Raw genomic sequence first — 21,803 nt, forward strand, 5'->3', positions numbered from 1 at the left:
AAGAAAGGGCTACTATATCCAACAAGCAAGTCCCTTTTTTCCCCCCACCGATTAACTTTGCCTACTCACCACCTCTCACTATCTCTCAATCAATTCTTGCACTAGAAATGCACCGAATCTTAAATCTATTTATAATTGTAGCATCTTCCTCGGTATTTTGGGCAAAAACTAAAAACAATACTCATCAAAACTAGTATATCAGATAAACCAGTCTAAAGACAGATATCAAGTTTTCCAGGAGTAATTTAGAGAGATACTAACCCTCGTAACTCAGTGTTTGAGAACACACACCCACAGTACAAAAAATAAGCTTTGGAATATTTAACCCATACCCATGAAGGCATTCTAAATGAAGAGTTACACTCCAAATATTTTTCAAGTGCTGATCCACCTGTTGTGCCCTTCCATGTATTGTTTGGTAAGTCTGTCAGTAAATGTACAAGGACTGGGGGATTAGGTTGGGCTGCTCCCCAGAAATTTACTCTGAAAGCTTTTGTACCCTTTTGTGATATTAAGCCCCTCTAGCCTCTTCTAGTCGGATCTTGCTAAGATCCACAGCTTCAGCCAATGCTGCTTTGAGCTGGACACCAGGAGACAGACAGAAGCAAAACCTGCATCTCAGGGATGGCACTCTCTCAAGCCCTCTCCCCAATCAGGAATTCCTTGTCCTCTGCTCAATGTTCTTCCCAAGCAGTGTGGCTGGTCTAATGACACAAGAGAAAGTTTGAACCTGCATTGTTTATGCCAAGATACCTTCAGTTGATGCTCAAGTTCGACATCCTTAGGATGTTCTTGAATTGCCCTAAAGGCATTCTTACCATTTCTTCTTTACTTTCAAGTTCCGTTGGTATTGTAACACGATGGATCCTCTGATTTCCATGCATGGGAACGTTACGACTTTCCGACCCATCATCTGTAGCACAAAGTTGAAAGTTAAATATTAATTAACCTCAACAAGAACCTGTTGCACCCAGGAATAAGAGGTGATGAAGTAACAAAACCAGCTGAACAACCCAATATATACTAGCCACCCCTTGAAAGTAATATTTTTTAAACCCAAGAGTGATAACTCATATACCTTGTCCAAAATAATTTAAATTAAAAATCATGGAATAGCAGTAATTCCAGAATTTCATTGTTTGCCTTCAAATGTGTTATCTGAAACATTTGCTCAATAACAATCTTGAGAGAGGTTTTAAATTACAAAAAAAAGTTCATTCACTAATTACACACTACTCAGTCGAAACAAACGAAGGGGGCTTGGGGTACGACTTGGTCGGAGTCCCAGAGCCTTGGTGAATATATATTTAGAATTTCAAAAGAATCTGGAGGCCAAGTTTATGAGGCAGATTTTAAAAGAGGCTAAAAATGAAAAACAAAAGCTCAGGTTCCCACACCTTCATCCCCAAGCTGTGAACTGATCTTATTCAAGTCTGCTGACAGTTTGCTGATCATTGCCTTCAGTCCTTTGTTTTCCTTGTTCAACCATTCCAGTTGCTCCTGCGGATGGATACATTTTATTAATGACCGTGGATACACAGAGTAATGACCTTTCCGTCCCCTTCCTGTCTACCACAACTTTACAAGTCTATACTGGCAGATATGTACAATCTATTCCATTCTTCAAGCATGAGATGTCATTCATCAAATTCGGCAATGTTTAGTTCAAATTGGTTGTATAAAATCCTCAAATAGAGCCTGGAAGACAAGAAGTGGCTGCTTGACTTGTTCTCATTGCTGCTTTGTTTGACATGTTCTTAATTCTTTCACTTCCCTGCTTTTGAACTTTCTATATCTTGAATGGTCACCCATTTTGCCACAATTTATTCTTGCTCAGTACTGCAGTCAAATGCCACTAAGTGTTGAATACAGTTTAGAGATACAGCACTGAAACAGGCCCTTTGGCCCACCGAGTCTGTGCCAACCATCAACCACCCATCTATACTAATCCTACACTAATCCCATATTCCTATCGCATCCCCACCTGTCCCTATATATTTCCCTACCACCTACCTATACTAGGGGCAATTTATAATGGCCAATTAACCTATCAACCTGCTAGTCTTTGGCATGTGGGAGGAAACCGGAGCACCCGGAGGAAACCCACGCAGACACAGGGAGAACTTGCAAACTCCGCACAGGCAGTACCCAGAATCGAACCCGGGTCCCTGGAGCTGTGAGGCTGCGGTGCTAACCACTGCGCCGCCCAAAGAAAAGAGGGAAAAGAAAACTAACATAAAACTAACATTACAGGATCAATATTCCCAAATTAATTGATGGAAAATCATGGGGATCATGGTGAGGTTCCCTGCTGGCAGCACACAATCAGAAAATTACATGCCTATATTAGGATTCACTTAAAACCACAAGATGTCCAGCTCTTCATCTCCCATTGGATCTTTAATCTCACCTTTGTCACAAGATCATTCTGTTGAAATTCATTCTGGTCTGTCTCTTGTACCTCCTCGTGCTGCAGCCTGCCCACAAGATGCGCCTGCTGTATCTGTTTATGAAACTCCTCTCGCTCAGCCACCAGCTGCTGGTAGCCTGCTATATACTGTTGTAGATGAGCAGAGATCTCATCCCTCTCCCCCTGCAAGACCTGAGCTTCTTGCGACTTTATATCAAGCTGCAAAGACACAAGTGGCATTTGGAACGTCAGCTGAAACCATTAAAACAGCAAAAGCAGGGAACAAGGTTTGTTTGAACAATGTGCTCACTGTCTTCAAGATGGTCACGAGGACAAACAATGCATAGGCTTCAAACTCTGTCGGTGACTTTGATCAGTTTTTAAGATGAGGCTGTTAGGCTAAGTATCATGGAGAGGGGGGCAAAAGATTCCCCCTGTGTACCACAGGTCACAAAAGCATACACTTCACATTGGATGAGACAGTGGGAAACAAGGATTATTGACTTCCCCATTTGAAGTATGAATATTTCTAACAAATCATTTACTGATGGTCGATGGTAATCTAGAAATCAGTAGCTTACATCATCCTGACTGGAGAAGTAAAAAATGGAAGGGGAAAGTGGTGGGGAAGAAATGCTATTGTTCAGGACAAAAGCAACACAGTTTATCTATTAAGTGTAGAGAACCTTTCTTCCACTTCCTGCTACTAGTTAATATTGTACATTCGGTATGTCATTTTGTGTGCGCCCATCAGGTGCAAACAAGAGGACTCCCCCCCACCCTCCACTCCACTCCCCACCCCCAAATGTAATGAAGCAACCTGCTAGAACATGTATTTCCTTTATCACAGTGCAAAAAAAGGACATATTTTCTATTATTTTGCTTCTACAGTTCAAGGTGGACATGATCATCCTGATTTGATGCCTACAGCATGTCGAAATGGACAATCTCTTTTTAATCTTTACTCTCATCCCTCATAGGCCTTTCACGCTGTCAGGATAAAAAATTCAGTGCCCCTCCTACAGAGAAATCATTTGTTCTGCTGCATAATGCACATTATGCTAGCAGGTCCTACTATTGCAGGAAATGTTCAACTTGCCACAAGGAACATGCTCCAGTTCCATGTAATCAAAGGCAAACTGTGCACTCCAAGGTGCAAAAACTGAGTACATCTGAAAAAAATTACAAGACTCAAAACTTTTGCACAGGAGCACAGTATAATATTAATGCAAACTCACTGCATATAAAAGGCATTTGGCATGATGATCCCCCAAATGAAACTGCAACTAGGTTTAGCAGCATACAATGTAATGCAAGTGTAAATCACTTGACATTTTCATGCTTTGGGAGGAATCAATACCTTTTCTTTCACATCCGCCACATCCTCGTGTAAACGTCCCACCTTCTTGACCAGCTCCTTCTTTACGTACAGTTCTGACTGCAACGCGTTGGTGAGCTCCATGTTCTCGTTGGTCTGCAGTGATCATACAGAAATTAAACACAGCAAGACTGTGCAGTCCCTCAAAATAATTCTTCACAATCTCCATGCAATGTAGCATAAATACTGTGCACTCACTGAATAATATGCTAACAGTCAAATAATTGCTTCCAAATAGGATGCAAAAATTTGCATTTTAATTTAAATATACGGAGCTTAGAAAGGGCGAGGGTAATGGAAATGTAGGGCTTGATGCAAGTGGGGACTAAGGCTGCAACATTTTGAATTGCTTAATGCTTGTGACTGTTGAGGTTGGAAGACCATTTTGCAGAGTATTAGAGAAATCCAGTCTCAAGCTAAAGGAGGAGCATAGCAGGTTGACAAGAGGCATCAATTAGGTGGAAGGAGAAATAGGAGCAGAGGCCAATGATGTTGTAGAGGTGAAAGAACATAGTCTTGGTAAGAGTAAATGTGGAACAGGACATGGAGCTCTGGTTTGAGTACTAGACTTCCTAGCAATCCGCGGTGGCAGTTGGAGGCACTGATAAGTCAAAGCCAGTAGTAAGAGTCTCAGCAGGAACCAAACAGACAGCCTTTAGTTTTGCTGAGGATGATTTGGAGGAAGTTTTGATTCATCCAGACTCTGACATCAGACAGATGATTGCACAGTGCACCACAACGTTTACATTGATGGAGGAGTCCTAACAAGTGTTACAACCGAGGTGGGAGGAGTGCACACATTTTTAAAAAAAAAACATTTACCCAGTTACCGATGCAGTCAATCATATACTCTACTTTTTATCCCAGAATAAAATACACCAACTAGATTTCTTTAACAAACAACAAAATTATCAGTTCATTATAAATACTTAACCAGTAACAAAGCAAAGCATTAAAAGATTGAAATATAAAAGTTCCCTTTTTAAATTCCCCACACACAAACTCACATCTGAAAAAAAAAAACAGAAATTCTCTGCAGAGGTCTGTTACAAAAAAAGACAAAAAAAAAATTGGGCCAAATACTTGCTAATTCTTGAAGAAAAAAAAAGATACAGAAAGATGTCAGTTGTCCCTTTTTGGTCTGGCATCCCAAATACGCTTAGGCGGCTGTCACTGGGATCTTTCTAGAGCAGTTCTTTTCAGGTGACATTGAGGATCAGTTTGGCAGGAGAAATGCAGCATCAGTTTCTCGATTTCTTACACTTGATTCTCTAAGTTCTCAGAGATGGAAGAGGGGGAGCTGATGTTGGCTGCTCTCTTGGCTGGTTTTCACCTGTCTTCAAAACAGTTCACACCCCAACACTAAAATAAAAGCAAAATACTGCAGATGCTGGAAATCTGAAATACAAACAAGAAATGCTGGAACCACTCAGCAGGTCTGGCAGCATCTGTGGAAAGAGAAGCAGAGTTAACGTTTCGGGTCACTGACCCTTCTTCAGAACTAAAGAACCCAGTTCCGAAGAAGGGTCACTGACCCGAAACGTTAACTCTGCTTCTCTTTCCAAAGATGCTGCCAGACCTGCTGAGTGGTTCCAGCATTTCTTGTTTGTATTTCACACCCCAACACACTGTTCAAAGTGAAACCAAAAATATCTCAAGAGTCAAGCCTCCCGATCCCTATAAATCTTGACCTGTCACTTTTCTGTAAGCATCTTTCCCAGGTCATCATGATTTCTGTTGTTTATTGCTTGAAGGACATGACTTCCAGCAAGGCTGTTTTTAAACAGCGCACTGCTCTTTCAATGAACTGTTAACAAAGCAAAGTCTAGCTCTATGAAAGCTTCAGCCTTCCAATGAATCCATCTTCAAAATTTAAATACAAGTCTTCATAAACATATACTTAAAAAAATATAGAAGCACTTTTTTAACACAAGGTATCACTCTGTCATCAGCATGTGTGGAGTCAAACCCACATTTTGAACTGGCACCAAGGGGTTGCATATAGATGGTAAAGGAGGTGCTGACCAAGGATGGATTCTTGAGGTTACCCAGAGGTGACAATGCAGGCAGAGGATAAGTCACTGAAAGCTATATGCGCCTATGTTGCACCAGATACGAGAACCAGTAGACAGAACTGGCATGGAACAAACGGCAGGGAAGAATATTAGAAGAGGATGGAGTAGGTAACTGTATAGAAGGCAAGAGATAGAAACAGTAATTGTTGCTGTCACACAAGATGTTCTTTGCGACTTTGATTACTGGTGCTGAGGGGCAGGGTGAGTGTCAGATTGGAGGGTTTCAAATAAGGAACAGTGGGAGAGGTGACAGCACAGTTGAGAGGCGACAATATATTCTAAGACTTGAGAAAAATCTGGAGATTGGGCAACAGTTGGAGTGTGTGTGGAAGGATTAAGTGTGTGTTTAAGAACTGAGTGACAATGACAGCCTTGACAATGGTCAAATGGCAATTCTAGGCACAACGAGCAGCTTGTAAAAGATTTCAGTGACTGCTGCTCGGAAATTAAATATTCAGTGGAAAAGTTCACATGCAAACTTTGAGAATAAAGGGTGCATTTACACTGCAAAGTTGGATTAATTATGTCACAGAAAGATTTTGATTTAATTATGCTACCTGAAAGTTGGCTGAAATCTGGGCAGGTGTGTAAAGCAAAAATCTTGGGTTACAATATTTTAAGAGGAACAGAAGATATAAAGGAGGAGTGTTGTAATATTGAAGAAACTATAACACAGAAACAGGACATCCGTGTTTATCCTCCATGAGCAGTAGTTTTAATGCCACATCAGTCATGATCCCATATCCCTTTATTCCCCCTTTTCTGAAACCATTTATCAAACTTATTCTTAAATGTTGGCATCTCCAACTCTGGCAGTGCATTCTGCAGCCTCACAACCCTGTGTAAAAATGTTTCATCTACTCTCTGTCCCAAATCTTATTACTATGTCCTCTCGTTCTAGACCCTTCAATTAAACACCACTATTAAAATCATCCTGTAATCTGCTGATGGAACAAAAAAAAGTGTTGATTTTTCAATACTTTCTTCTCTAGATATCGTCCGGAGTATCTGTGAAGAGTAGAAAAATCTACATAGAAGAGATGTGGCCATGCTATCACCCTCTGTTGTTTAAACGTCTTTCCATAGTGTGAATCCCAAAACTACGTACAATGGTCCAGAGGTTTTATAGATTTTCCATTAGATCTTGACTTTTATATTCTATTTCTCATTATAAAGGGCAGTTTCACTGTTACTTTTTCTAAAAGTAAAATGTACCACCTTACATTTGCTGATATTGAGTCCCATTCCATTTAATCTTCTTCAATGGTCTCCTGTCTATTAACTTTTCCAAGGTGTTCCAAAAGTCCCTGTACACCACAGCCACCATATTTGTCACTTCTTCAAAGAAGTCTATAAGGCACGATTTTCCTTTATGAAACCAGTGTTGCTGCTAATTATTTTCTCACTTAGATATTTAGTGATTTCACCTTTTAACGGTTCTAAAAGTTGACCTAGAAAATAAGAAATAGGAGCGGGTATAGGTCGTATGGCCCCTCAAGCCTCTTCACCATTCAATTAATCATGGTTGATCTTCTACCTCAACTCATTTCCCGCCCTATCCATTTGCCTCGTTTCCCTTCGTCTCCAAAGAATCAAATCATTCTCAGTCTTGAATGTATTCAACTCAACTAAATTAACTGGTCTGTAATTATTCAGATTAGCTCTGTTGCCCTTTTCAAAGATGGAAATTGTGCTACCACTGAAAAAGTGTCGGTGCCAAGTTGAAACCACTTCACACTGATCAAAAGTGCACTTTAAATACACCCAAAATGTAAAGGTGGAACTGCAGGATTTTGAATACAAGTGCAGGTTGTGTCAGGATTAGCAAAATAGATTCAGCAATGCATTTATGAGTAAGGACATAGGATTTTATAAAGAGGTGATGGCAGAATACGTACAAGTTTGACAAATGCGTTCTGAAGCTCTGCTAGCTGTTCCTTGAGCTCGCGGTTCTGTGTCAACGCCCTGCTTATCGTAGCCTTGTCACTCTGCATGTTTTCCAGCAGTTGCTTCCGGTCTACAGAATTGTCATCATAGCGCTGCACTGTCCGTTCCAGTTCCTGCAGCCTGTCTTCCAGCTCCAGGTTCAAATGACTCAGCTGCTCATTGTCACGAATCTAAAGAGGACAGCGATCATAAGTTAACAAACATGTACACAAAAAAACCTCTGACGTCACTTCATGGATATCACATCGGTCCAGTGGGACTTTAAAAGTCCACACCATTCATTCAACTCAGGCTTATATCTGGAGAAGAGGGTAAAAAACATTGCTGGGGAAGAGATGTACCCACACCAACACTGACAGTTACAATTAGACTGGGACTTATTCCAAGCCCCACTTCAGGAGCAGAGTACATAATCTTAATAGTTCACTGGGAAAGTGCTGCATTGCTGGAGGCATCTCGTCCTTTAAGATGGTAAACTGAGGCCCTCTGTATGTTCTCAATGGGCGTAAACGATCTCCTGCACCAAAGATGAATGGACAGCGTTCCTAATGTCCTGGCTAACATTTATCCCTCAACCAACCAACAAAGCAAAACAACTAGTCATCCATCTCATTTGCTGTTTGTGGGACCTTACTGGGTTCAAAGTGGCCATTGAATCTGCCTAAAAAAGTGACTACGCTCCAAAAGTAATTCACTGGTAGTGATGCACTCTGGGATGGTGTGGGGAGGTGAAAAGCACTACATAAATGCATTTTTTTTGCATCTAAGTGGTTGTGCCTGATACACCTTGGTGATCATGCAGGCCGGAGAGAATGACTTTTATCTGATAATTTTTATACTTAAATCCAATGTGCAGTTACAAAAGAATGCTGGATATTACCCCTCTTCTCCCTAAAAAAGTGGGAAGGTTGGGATTGGGCATCACTCCAAAAAATGTAATTATTGAAATTAGAAGTAGGGTTGGTCAAAGGTGGATAAATACTTGACAATTTTACAAAAGCAACACACCAAAATTAGACTGCACTCAATAACTGCAGCATGCTTGGTCACCCTTTGAGAATTGCAACCAACGTTGCTATACAAAGAGGAGATCCAACTGGACCCTCAGCACTAACTGGGTGAATGAAAGGAGCCTTCTACTCAAAGTAAACTTGCAAACTGCCCCAAATATACGGCGTAACTATTACAAACTTGGATTGTTTAGCCACCAGCAAGCATGCCAGCACCCATAGAGCTGAATCTTCCCTTGATCTTAGTTTGCAAAGAACTAGCCATCATCATGACAAACTTAAGGCAAATGGGAGTCTCATGCAGACAGGTTCTCTTTTCCAGTGGTTAGTTTGCCCAAACAAGGCACAATACTCAGGCTACAAAGCAAACATAACTTCTAAGATTTGTAGCAATCCAACCTTATAGATTATAAACACTGGTATTGAGGAATGCCATCTATTCAAGTTCATTGATAAAGAACTGCATCCCTCACTCCCACACCCTCTAACAGTTTCTTAAACAATGCCAAGCTTTTTTACCTTTACTGCCCAATCTGGAAGCGTGTTCCACACGGAGATCATTGTTTGTTTAAGGAACTTCCTGACATCAGTCTTAATTTTGCTTTCTCCCAGTTGAACTCATATGACTTGGCCTACTAAAATAACTGGTACTAGCCTTCATGTCTTAGGCTGACACTCCAATTTTACTTCCACTCCGAACAGCCACCTTGTCTGTCAGAGCAGACAGTTATTGCACAGCTGAGATGGAGAATATTACTGCCTGGACACGCATGGGTTCAAACCCACATCGTGTCACTTTGTAGCACCATGCAGTATTATATATAATTTTACAAATAACATTTCAATTATTTTAATCTTTTGTCACTTTTTCTCTTCCTCTGGTTGTTGGTTCCTCTCTGGGATTATGGTTCCATGGGTTCTGGAGCCCCTTGAATATTCATGTGCAAGCCCAGAAAACCATTGTCGACAGGCTACTTGACTATGGAGCACATCACAAGCTGAGCTTAATCTCTCCCTTGCTTAAGGTGAACCAGTGAACTTGACAGCAAGTCATGAACTGCTAATAGGAGTGGCTAAATTTTCCCCATTCTTAAACTAGGGACACTGAGGTTACCTGTAGCACCTCAGCACAAATCTGGGAATCTAACTTGGGGCTTCCGAGGACAAAACAGCCCGCTTGATTGGCACCTCATCCATGACCTTAAACATTCACTCCTTCCACCACCAATAATACAGTGGCAGCAGTGTATATCATCTACAAGATGCAGCAATTTGCCAAGTCTCCTTCCACAGCACCTTCCAAACCCACGATTTCTACCACTTAGAAGGGCAGCAGATGCATGGGAACACCACCACCTGCAAGCTCTCCTCCAAGTCACACACCAGCCTGACTTGAAACTATGTCGCCGTTCCTTCACTGCCGCCAAGTCAAAAATCCGAAACTCCTTTCCTCACAGCACTGTGGGTGTACCTACACCAGATGGACTGCAGCGGTTCAAGAAAGTAGCTCACCATTGCCTTCTGAAGGGTAATTAGGGATGAGCAACAAATGCTGACCTGGTCAGCGATGCTCACATCCAAGAATAAGAAAAGGGCTTCTGAGTTTTGATAGTTCCATGCCACGTCATGTGCACCCATTAAGCTTTGAGAGGAGGTAGAAGCAGCAGCAAAGAATTTTGAACCCATTTCTCCAGTTGATTCTGTCCATTGCATTTCTTTGAATTAAAGAACATTTTTGCCTCAAGCCAAGCAAGTGGGAAAAGGAAGTGAACTTTTCTCTCAACATTCTGTGCAGTTCCATGCAGTCAAAACTGCATGTTCTTTAAGATTCATGTCTGTTGTGAAAGCCACTCTCCCCACCCCCAACCTAAATGGAGAGAGCCTCTCTTACCTGTGCCTGGTACTGAGTATATAACTCCTCCTTCTCCCGCTGCAGGTGCTGAATCTTGTCCTCCAGCAACCGCTCTTGCTCTGTGGGGCCCTCTGGCAGTGGCGTGGGCTGGCTTTCACTGACCTCACACTGTTGTGCTATACAACACAGGGCAGTTGTCATTATAAACTCAATCTTCAAAACATATACACACCACCCATTCACTATGAAGAAGCCAACTGAACTACATTGACAAAATAAGTCAAGTTCTCCTCTAATTACAAAATATAGGTGTTTTTAGAATCAATTTTACAGCTCAGGAATCTATTTACCCAGCATACCTATCCCATCGCTTAGAGTTATCCACTGAGATCCCGTGTCCCATGCTCGTAATTTTTCTTTTTCCACTTTCCTTTGAAAAGCGATTTGGATTCTGCTTCAATGCCTGTTGCTAGGGAGGGGCATCCCACGTCCTAACAACCCTCTGCAGTTTAAGAAAATGTTTCTGACCTCTCCCTTGTTTAATCGATGGTCTTAAATTTATGCCCTCTATACTTGTCAACCTTTGTGAATGCATGCAGAAATTTTATCCATTTTTCCACAAAAACTGCAGCCAATGGGGTCTTGATTAAGAAAATTGGCATCTTATCATTATAAACCTTTAAAAAGCTGGTACAGTTGTAAGAAAACGATTTTAAGACAGGGAATTTAAAATGCAACCCAATGGTTTGTTCCTGTGAAGATTCCTCCAACCCACCCCCTTTTCTACGGGCCGTTTCTGCTCCTGAACTCTGAATTTTTGGTCACGGGCCCACATTGGCTCCCTATCTAGAAACACCTCTATTTTAAAATTTCTCATCCTGGTTTTGAAATCCCTCCATTGCCTCACCCCTCACTATCTCTGTAATCTCCTCTAGCCCTACAAACTTCTGAGATCTCCGCGCTTCTCCAGTTCTGGTTACTTGTGCATTCCCAATTTTAATTGTTCTACCACTGGTGGCCGTGCCTTCAACTACCTGGGCACTAAGCTCGGAAATTCCCTCCACAAATCTCACTGCCTCTCGGACCTATGTTTGGATGCTTCTAAAATCCTACCTCTTTGGATCAGCTTTCGGTCAGCTTTCCCAATTTATGGCTCGGTGTCAAAAAATGTTTTGATATTGTTTTTGTTAAATGGCTTGGGAGGTTTGCACAGAATCGTTACAGTGCAGAAGGAGGTCATTCGGCCCATCATGTCCACACTGACTCTCTGAAAGAACAATTCACTCAGTGCCATTCCCCTGCCTTCTCCCTGCAACCCTGCACATTCTTCCTTGTCACGTAACAGTTTAATTCCGTTTTGAATGCTTCAATTGAACCTGCCTCCACCACACACTCAGGCAGTGCATTCCAGACCTTAACCACTCACTGCGTGAAAAAGTCTTTCCAAATACTACATTAATGCACTACTTTAAGTTGCTATTGTTGTTGAGTTAGTCTTTAAAAAGATTATTTGTTTGGGATCAGAGGTAATCTAAAAGCCTGATTTAGACCTATAAAGAAAGTAGCACCACAAATTTGCTTATGTAACACAAACTGGAGCTGTACAAATGTGACCCAAACATGCAGGACGCCACCCAACCAAAGCCAGTCAACATGCATTATTACAATTGCTAAATTACCCATGTTTAGTTAATGAGTTTCCTAAATTACAAATATGTCTACATTTCAAAATTACTTAATTGACTAAAACTCTTTGGAATGTCCTTTTTTTATATATTAATTCATGGGATGTGGGCATCACTGGCTAGGCCAGCATTTATTGCCCATCCCTAATTGCCCTCGAGAACATGGTGGTGAGCTGCCTTCTTGAACCATTGCAGTCCTTGAGGTGTAGTTATGCCCACAGTGCTGTTAGGAAGGAGTTCCAGGATTTTGACCCAGCGACAGTGAAGGAATGGTGATATATTTCCAAGTCAGGATGGTGTGTGGCTTGGAGGGGAACTTGCAGGTGGTGGTGTTCCCATGCATTTGCTACCCTTGTCCTTCTAGTTGGTAGAGGTCGCAGGTTTGGAAGGTGCTGTCTAAAGGATCTTTGGTGTGTTGCTGCAGTGTATCTTGTAGATGGTACACACTGCTGCCACTGTGCGTCGGCAGTGGAGGGAGTGAATGTTTGTGGATGAGGTGCCAATCAAGCGGGCTGCTTTGTCCTGAATGGTGTTGAGCTTCTTGAGTGTTGTTGGAGCTGCCCCCATCCAGGCAAGTGGAGTGTATTCCATCACACTCCTGACTTGTGTGGCGCGAAGGTGACTTGCCACTTATCAGCCCAAGCCTGGATATTTTCCAGGTCTTGCTGCTTTTCTACACTGACTGCTTCAGTATCTGAGTCGTCGCGAATGGTGCTGAACATTGTACAGTCCGAAAGGCCCTAGAGAAATGCAAGTTATTTTTTCTTTAAATCAACATTATGGAATCTTCTAGCTGCTCAGACTGGTGATAAGGCAGCTTCAACTGGGATCTGTAACTGCTCCAATATACGAAACGTTTTTCCCATCATCTTTTAAGTGATGATGGCAATTCCTGGAAATTCAGGAAATGTTTCGACTCTACAGCAATACATTTAAAATCATGAGGCAAGGGTTAAGAACAAAAGGACAAAAAACAAAATCTAAGCAACTATACTGCCAGCAGATTCAGAAGGCTTCAATCCTGGTCAATAACACATCTAGCTCAAGAGTGAATGCATACAAAATTCTCATATATATATTTTGATCTGCGACATCGATGTGATTTGGCACCAATTTATCTTTGAAAATTGATAACAGAACTTCAAGTACATAGATTATCTGGCTATCATCTTATTGTTGTTTGTGGGTTCTTGCAGTGTACAATTGGCCTCTAGGGTTTCCTACGTTACAACAGAGACTACACTTCAAAAAAGCAAAAGTACTTCATTGGCTGTAAAGGGCTTTGGGACGTCCCGAGGTCATGAAAGGCAGTACATAATTGCAAGTCTTTCTTACACATTTGAAAAAAAGTAGTCTGTTACCCAAATCTAGATGATACAGTACACTGCCATCACATTAAGGTAGCGCTCACTAGGAAAATTGCAGTTTGGCTTCTGTGGCCGGCCACTGGAATTTTGAGTCGCTGTTTGAAATACCGGAGGCCCATTTTACTATGGAGACTCCCCGTCTAATAATTGGGGAGTTAAAACATTTCTTATTTTTGTGCTCAAAGTGAGGTACAGGTCCGTAGTGGGGAATGGAACTTACGACCATTTCATGTCGGGTAACTTGCATCAGCATCAAGCATGCGCAAGACAGCTATAGTATAATCAAATACTCTCTCTGCTGTGCTTCAGACCCAAACTCAGAAAAGCAACCATAAAACTTTTATTTCCATTCCTCACACCAGTCAGCTTGTGGCTTCTCTGCACAAGATTATCAGGTGCTTCAGATGTGGGTTCAAGTCCCATACCAGCGACTGGAGTGCAAAATCTAGGCTAGCACACCAGTAAGGTATTGAGGGGTTGCTGTACTGTCAGTGGTGTCTTTCAAATGAGATGGTAAACTGAGGCCTTTCAGGTGGATGTACAAGATCCTCTTCCCATGACCTATTTCAAAGAGGAGCAGGGGAGTTCTTTCCAGTGTCCTGGTTAATATTTATCGCTCAACCATCATCTAAAAACAGATGATCTGGTCTTTATCACATTGTGGGAGCTTGCTGACGCGTTTACAACACTGACTTCACTTCCAAAGAAAAAAGTACTTCTGGCTGTAAAGCACTTTGGGACATCCTGAGTTTATGAAAAGTGCTATTTCAATGCATATCTTTCTTTTCTCTTTGTTACCAATTAGTGCCAAATCAGGGGCAGTTTTTGTGCTTCCTGGACCAGATGGAGATTGTTCAAACTCATTTTCCCATGACAACTACAAGGAGCAGGCAGAGATGCCTGGATATGAACCTAGCTCCTGCGGAGAAAGGTCAGCCACCGTGCCACCCCAAAACGTCCCCCTCAATTAAATATTTGTTGTTATTTACTGGTTGATTGCAACGGTCATACTGGCCTATAGGAATTACCCAATGCAACCAGGTGAGGGAGCTAAATATCATGAACAGAGCAATGGTAACTTGTGGGCTTTAAGCTGTACAGGACATTAACTTAATTTACAAATGTGCTTTTAACTAGTAGGTGGCAACTGGTTAATCTTATGGCCCTCTACATCAATAAAACATCCTTCTTTGTAGGAACGCTTGACAGAGAGCAAGATCTTGCTCTGAACAGTCCCCTTGAGCTCAAAGGGAATTCTTCTGCTCCTCTGATTTGATTTTCATTGCTGACTTCATATGCACTTTGAAAATATCCAACTACAAATGAACTTGCTGTAGTCCAGCGTTCTGAAGACTTTCCAGGAAATTACCTACTTGTATCCTGAAAACCAGATCAGATTCCTGTTCTCCTACCCAGAGGAGTGTGTAATTATAAGCAGCCATTTAAGGGAGAAAAAATAAGGATTGGAAGGGGAATGAAGAGAAAAGAGAATAAATGAGACCCCCATGTATTTCATATCTGGGTCACCCTCCAACAAAAATAATGGTTTTCCTCTTAAATTGTTATTGTTAAAAAACCTATTGACTGACTACGAGCGTGGTGGAAAAGGAGATGATCAATGATTTCGAAAGGAAATTGGATGGGCACTTGAGAGAAATAAACTTGCGGGGGGGGGGGGGGGGGGGGCGGCACAGTGGCGCAGTGGTTAGCACCGCAGCCTCACAGCTCCAGGGACCCGAGTTCGATTCCGGGTACTGCCTGTGTGGAGTTTGCCAGTTCTCCCTGTGTTTGCGTGGGTTTTCTCCGGGTGCTCCGGTTTCCTCCCACAAGCCAAAAGACTTGCAGGTTGATAGGTAAATTGGCCATTATAAATTGTCACTAGTGTAGGTAGGTGGTAGGGAAATATAGGGACAGGTGGGGATGTTTGGTAGGAATATGGGGTTAGTGTAGGATTAGTATAAATGGGTGGTTGATGTTCGGCACAGACTCGGTGGGCCGAAGGGCCTGTTTCAGTGCTGTATCTCTAATCTTAAAAAAAAAAGCTACGGGAATAGACCAGGGGAATGGGACTGACTGGATTGCTCTAGAGAGCTGGCATGGAATCGATGGGCTGAATGGCCTCCTGTACTGAAACAACACTACTGATTCTCAGGGATGTTGCCATTAATCTCTAAGATCACACTGATCTTGCTCATCAATTGACATAGAAGAATAATAAAAAGTGATCAAGTGCACAAAGGTGCAGCATCTGGACTTATGCATTATAACTTCCTTATGTCACAGATGCCACATTTACATATCATGCAACTTGGTGTAAACCGCTTTCAATGTGTATAGGTCTGTTGTATTCAATATAGCAATGCAGCAAGGATTCCTTACTTATTAAATATGTTCCAACACATTTCAATTCTTATTGCAGTCAAAACTTTTTAGCGAATTGCAGTAAAAACTATAGAATTACCTGATCGGTTCTGAAGATCAGTCAATGAGGCCTCTAGTTCCTGCATACGGTTGAGGTTCCATTCCCTCTCCTCTGAAAGTGCATTTACCTGCAAAGACAATGATCAATGGCTACATGGAGAGAGTAGAGCTTATGTTACCAATGTGTGTTCCCACCTGTCAGAAGTGCACATTGAGAAATTGTGGAAGTTCTTCCCATGATTAACTATCCAACAAAATTAATGTGCTTACATTCTTTGTGAGTGAAGAATTTCAGCATTGCATGCAAGCCAACAAATGCAAACCAAGTATGCATTAAAAGCTCTGTACAGTGGGATTTTTGCAAGTGTGATATTGTACTCTGTACAAACTTTTGCCTCGTTTTTGATGGCAGTGGGATGGTCCTCCAGTCTCCTGAATGGTATTATTTTTGTATCGATTAATTCTCAAGTAGCGTAACTGCCGTTCATTGCTGCAAAGTGCCATCACAGGCACAATGGGCTGAATGGCCTCCTTCTGCGCTGTATGATTCTATGAAATCTTGCTAACGGCTGCCACGGTCATCTGCTCTGCCATTGATTCCAGCCATGAAAGGTGACCTTGCAGTCTCAAGCTGCAGGCCAGTAATTGGCCTTTTACCATTACTAATCTGTCCGTCCTTCCCCAAACAGAGAAGGTCCACAACCAGAATCATGAAGTCAACAACGTAACTTTCAAATAGATTTAAAATGGTTAAAAGTGCAAGGGGGGAAAAAAAAGTTTTAAAAAAATATATAGTTATGATCATTGCCTGATTGAGTGGTGGAAGATGATTCAAAATCTTAATAATGCACTTTCAAATAGGAAGTGGATATCTCTTTAAAAAGGAAAAATTTGCAGGGCTGCAGCCAAAGTGGGGGGGGTGGGGGAGTGCAGAGTTTGGGACAAATTGGATAGCTCTTTCATAGAGCCAAAAGGTGCAAAGGGCCAAATGGCCTCCAATAGTGCTCTAAGATTCTATGAAATCTTGCACATGCCAAATCAGTCTGCACCATAAAAGAGACACTTCCAACAGAAGCAATCCCATAATATTAACAGGGTATCATGTACATTTTTAAACTTTAACACCAACAATGCAGGAGCACGTTGCTTTTTCTTTAGAATTGTGGAACAGAATATTTGATTATCCACCATGAATTGGAGCAGCATTTTCAATGACAGGCCTAATTCTTAATGTTGTCACTTACTTGTTCTGCCAGATGCTGAACTTTCTGCTGCCAAACACTGCCCTCCTCCTCCAGCTTGTGGGCATATTGATCTCTCTCAGCAAGGAGTAGCTGTTGCGATTTCGATAACTACAAAACAGAATGGCAGTGGAGTTGAGATTCAGTGTATGTTCACCAGGTTTTTTCCTTTTCTTATGTAAAATTTGATTTAAAACCCTAATTTCGCACCCAGGCTTGATTCTCTTACTGACAGAGCTATGAAAATGTGAATTTAAAAATGCATTACAACCATGAAGTGAGCAAATAACTCGACATTTATCCTGAAGATTCAGCCATCCTTCAAGCAGGCTAACAGGCTTCAGTTTATTGCCTTTTCAACAATAATCTTATCCAATTCTAACATGTAGACAATGGTTGGATGCCTGAATAATGAAGTTGACTAACTGAACACAAAGCAAAGTTGCAAGTGTCTACAATGATAGTTCCAAAATCCATGCAGACCATAACATATCCCAACAAATTCCTTCATCAGGTTCTATCCCTGAGCTGCTATTTCCCTGCAGTTTTCACTGCACTTTAAAAGTTATTTGTTCTTGGGATGTGGGCATCAGTGGCATTTATTGCCCATCCCTTATCGCCCTTGAGAAGGTGGTGCTGCTGCAGACCATGCTGTTAGGGAGGGAGTTCCAGGATTTTGACCCAGCACTAGGAGTTCAAAGTCAGGATGGTGTGCGACTTGGAGAGGAACTTGCAGGTGGTAGTGTTCCCATGCATCTGCTGCCCTTGTCCTTTTAGGTGGGAGAGGTCGTGGATTTGGAAGCTGCTGTTGCAGGAGCCTTGGCAAGCTGCTGCTTCTTAGTTGCACTGGTAAAAATACCAAGTCTCTTATTTGATCCACTTTTTGCAGAAGGAACAGGGTTACACAAATCTACAGACTCTTTGCCAATAGCAGAGCTATTTCCAAAATGCAGAGTTGTACAGTTTCTAAGAAATTCTCCCATGATCTTCTGCTGTTGTCTACCTACCGTGACCCACAGGAAACTGGCTGAATACTAACCACAAGCACAAGCGTAAAGAACTCCCTCGTCTTGTGTACGGATTGAAGCCCAGCTCAAACTTTCAACTAAATAATCCTTACTTGATTTATCTGGGCCTCTAAATGAGCTTTTTCTTGGAGAACCAGGTGCAGCTGCTGATTAGCGTCTGGAAGCTCCGACTGATTGGAGAACTGGAGGTAAAGCACAAAATAGACAAAAAAAACTCAACAAGATATCAAACTTTGACCCACACATAATACATACATTGTGCAATATTCAACAGAAGTCCTTAGCTAATACCAAGGACTCTCAACAGTACATAATAAATACCATGAAATTGTGGCATAGACCCCAGTTTGTTCACATCAATTAAATGCTGCATCGAGTCCAAAATACAGAGATTGTTTTTGGTGCAATAAAATTTTTGAAGAAAAAATACTTATCGGGAAGATCTGTCAGAGCCCATCTCTTTTAAACCAGTTACTTGAGGTCACCTAAGATAGTGTGTAACAACTGTTACATCTTAAGTCAGGCTGTTCGATAGAGGGCAAGGCTAACATTTTGGGATGTTGAGAAGGCTGAAACAACCATATCAATTTGTAAAACAGATAAAGAATGATGAAATGGCCCCGCTGAAAACACATCTTTGGGTAAAGGCAACGGACAGCCAGTCTACACACGGGCTTCCTTAATCAGCCTGCAAAGATCCCACCAATTCCTATCACCTTTATGCTAGTCGACAAATCCAACGTTGGCAGATTTTACATTCCAGCTCTTAGAAGTTCCTGGGGCCTGGAAGACTAGACGAAGCTGCTCCTTGGTTGGCTGGATGTTGACCAATTAGACTTTTGAATCCTTCAGGCTCAAGAACAGCTGAAGCGTCAACCTTTTCTGGCTTTGGAGAAGGAGGAGAATAAAGGGGAAAAAGAAGAGAGGGGAGGTGTGGTGGGGACGGGAGGGGTGCGCCTCCTTTATGGGGGAGGGAAAGTCTTGTTACACTGTGTGCCTAGAGGTTTCACTTCTTGCAAAATGGAGATGCTATATGTGTGTGTGCAGGAGGGTTTGTATTGCAGCCCACTGTATCCAGCTCCAAAAGGCTGGACATCTTAACCTTCAACCAACAATGAACCAGTGCAATCAGTATTAGATGAAGAAACCTTGTTCTGAATATAGATCTCTACTTAATTTTGAAAAGCTGAAGCATACTTGAAAAAAGGCACTGATGAGGCAAAATCTTTAGCATAAATATACAAATTCATTCTGTTCCTCCTCCCAGTAACGCATCTTTCTACCCTTTAATAGTGTCCTTCTCTTATTCTTCACCCAAGTGGATCTATTTGCCCTGCTCAAAAAAGTTTCCTCTTTCACCTTTTAGCAGTCTCTGTCTTACCCCCACTCGCCCCCTCCAAACCCCATCCCAAAAACAGGTCCATCTCTCGTATTCCCCAAAAGACCATCTTTCATTTTCTACGAACTCAGAATGCTCTCTCATTCCTTTCAACAGGGTCTATACTGCTTATACATCTATTAAGCAGGGTCTCCTCTTTCCCCCCCCCCCCCCCCCCCACACCAAGAAAGTTCTCCGTCCCCTCTTCTCAAAGGTTCTCTCTCCCCATTCAAGCCTTTAACTGCTCGGTGTAGTGAATCACTTTGACCAGTATAAGAGAAACAATATTGAAGTCCCACCTGCTGAAGTGTTAACTCAGCCATTTCCAGTTTCTTTTGTAGATCTTGAACATTGTGTTTCACAGAGTCATTTTCCAATATCTTGGAGCTCAACTGTTCTGAGAGCTCAGAGTTCTGTTGTTTAATCTCGTCACTCATTTTACTGAAAATTTAAACACAATTAGATTGTTCCTCAGTTCAGCTTTTTCAAAAAGTAGTGATTAGTGACTTAAAAAGTTATATGATTAACACTTTGTTCTAACTCACTTTAGCTTGCCCACTTCTTGTTTAAGATTGTTTCTTTCTTTTTCAAGTTCTTTGCAGTACTGTGAAAAGATATTTTCAAAATATAGTACACTGCAAATTTTATTTCTGTAAAAAGTTGGCCTTTATAATAAAAATGAATTAGCCATTTACTTTGTCAGACTGTTTCTGTTGAGATGAGATGGTGGATAGAGTTTGCTCCAGCTCTGCCACTCTTTGACTAGAAGCACTCAACTTGCTATTTAGGTCTCCCGTTTCATCTGGGAACAGTGAAAGAGGCAAAAACAAGAGTTAGAATTTAAATGCCCCATGGAAATACTACGATACCATATCTTTACTTAGACATATCTTGGGACATGAGGTCTCCAGAAGCACATTACTGAAAGTACAAATTAAAAAAATAAACTTTCATGTCCTCACAATGCCCCAAGATGCTTCACAGTTAATGAATAACTTTTTGAAGTGCAACAACCCCAATTTGTGCACAAGAACCCACAAAACAGCAATGAGATGGATCACCAGTTAATCTATGTTGGAAGTGTTGATTAAGAGTGTTGGTCAGGTCACTAGCAGAACCAATCCCCCTGCCCCCCTCACCCCATGAAAAAATGCTATCTGCCTGAAAGATGGCACTTTCAACAATGCAGTACTCCCTCAGTACTGCACTGAAGTACGACCAATGCCATGGAACAACTTCACAATGCACTATGTGCTACAAGCTTATTCCTAAGACAGCATTGTTCTACTTAGTCATGCCTGTCTAAATAGCCTCCTTGTCTGACCAGGTAGCAAGACGACCTGAGCAGGCTAAAGCAATGGGAAATACACTCACTCAATTATGAATTTTAACATCTTAAAGACTTGCATTTACACAAGCAATTCCAGAACACCCCAAGCGCTTTACACCTAAAAGTACTTTTGATGTGTGGTTATCATTGTAATGTAGAAAATGTGAAAGCCAATTCCTGCACAGCAAAATTGCCACATCCAGCAATATAATAATGGCCAGATCATCTGTTTTAGTGAAGTTGACTGAGGGATAAATATTACTATACACAGGAGATTTACTTAATACTGTGCTGCTCTCAAACAGCCCCTCCTCCCTCAAACATCAGCAGCAAGGTGGTACAAAAGGCAGCACAGCCAGCTCTAAAGTCCACCTGAAGTGGAAACCTCTGCAGATGTCTTGCCCCATTGATAACTATAACAGAGTTCATGGAGGTGGATATTGGCACTGTGGAAGAGTGCAGACTGTAGAGCAGTGAGATAAAATACATGACAACATTAATAAACCTGCAGAACATGAGAAGTGGCACATTTTGGTGGGAAGAATGAGGCCATGTTTGAATATTAATAGCCTGAATAAAGTAAAGGAAGCAAAGGGTACAGATACACAAATCAGCAAAGGTAACAACACAGGTTAAGGCAGCCATTAAATAAAACAAAGCAATGGGGTTCACTGGTAGGAG

General features: G+C 41.7%; 1 protein-coding gene across 4 annotated transcripts in view; it reads right to left on the reverse strand.

Annotated features, from left to right (window-relative positions):
* Nucleotides 1-21,803, reverse strand: part of golga2 (golgin A2) — a 70,095-nt gene that overhangs the window by 17,068 nt on the left and 31,224 nt on the right. For all 4 annotated transcript variants that reach the window (XM_068012244.1, XM_068012241.1, XM_068012243.1 and 1 more), the window contains 12 exons: nt 20,488-20,594; nt 20,338-20,396; nt 20,092-20,233; nt 18,507-18,596; nt 17,390-17,497; nt 16,186-16,273; nt 10,712-10,848; nt 7,762-7,980; nt 3,771-3,884; nt 2,411-2,629; nt 1,398-1,500; nt 819-913 (listed from right to left, as the gene is read on the reverse strand). In XM_068012244.1, the coding sequence (XP_067868345.1) occupies nt 819-913; nt 1,398-1,500; nt 2,411-2,629; nt 3,771-3,884; nt 7,762-7,980; nt 10,712-10,848; nt 16,186-16,273; nt 17,390-17,497; nt 18,507-18,596; nt 20,092-20,233; nt 20,338-20,396; nt 20,488-20,594 (1,481 nt within the window). The remainder of the gene's footprint in view (nt 1-818; nt 914-1,397; nt 1,501-2,410; nt 2,630-3,770; nt 3,885-7,761; nt 7,981-10,711; nt 10,849-16,185; nt 16,274-17,389; nt 17,498-18,506; nt 18,597-20,091; nt 20,234-20,337; nt 20,397-20,487; nt 20,595-21,803) is intronic.

The sequence above is a fragment of the Heterodontus francisci genome, chromosome 32, assembly GCF_036365525.1.
Source record: "Heterodontus francisci isolate sHetFra1 chromosome 32, sHetFra1.hap1, whole genome shotgun sequence".
NCBI lineage: Eukaryota > Metazoa > Chordata > Chondrichthyes > Heterodontiformes > Heterodontidae > Heterodontus > Heterodontus francisci.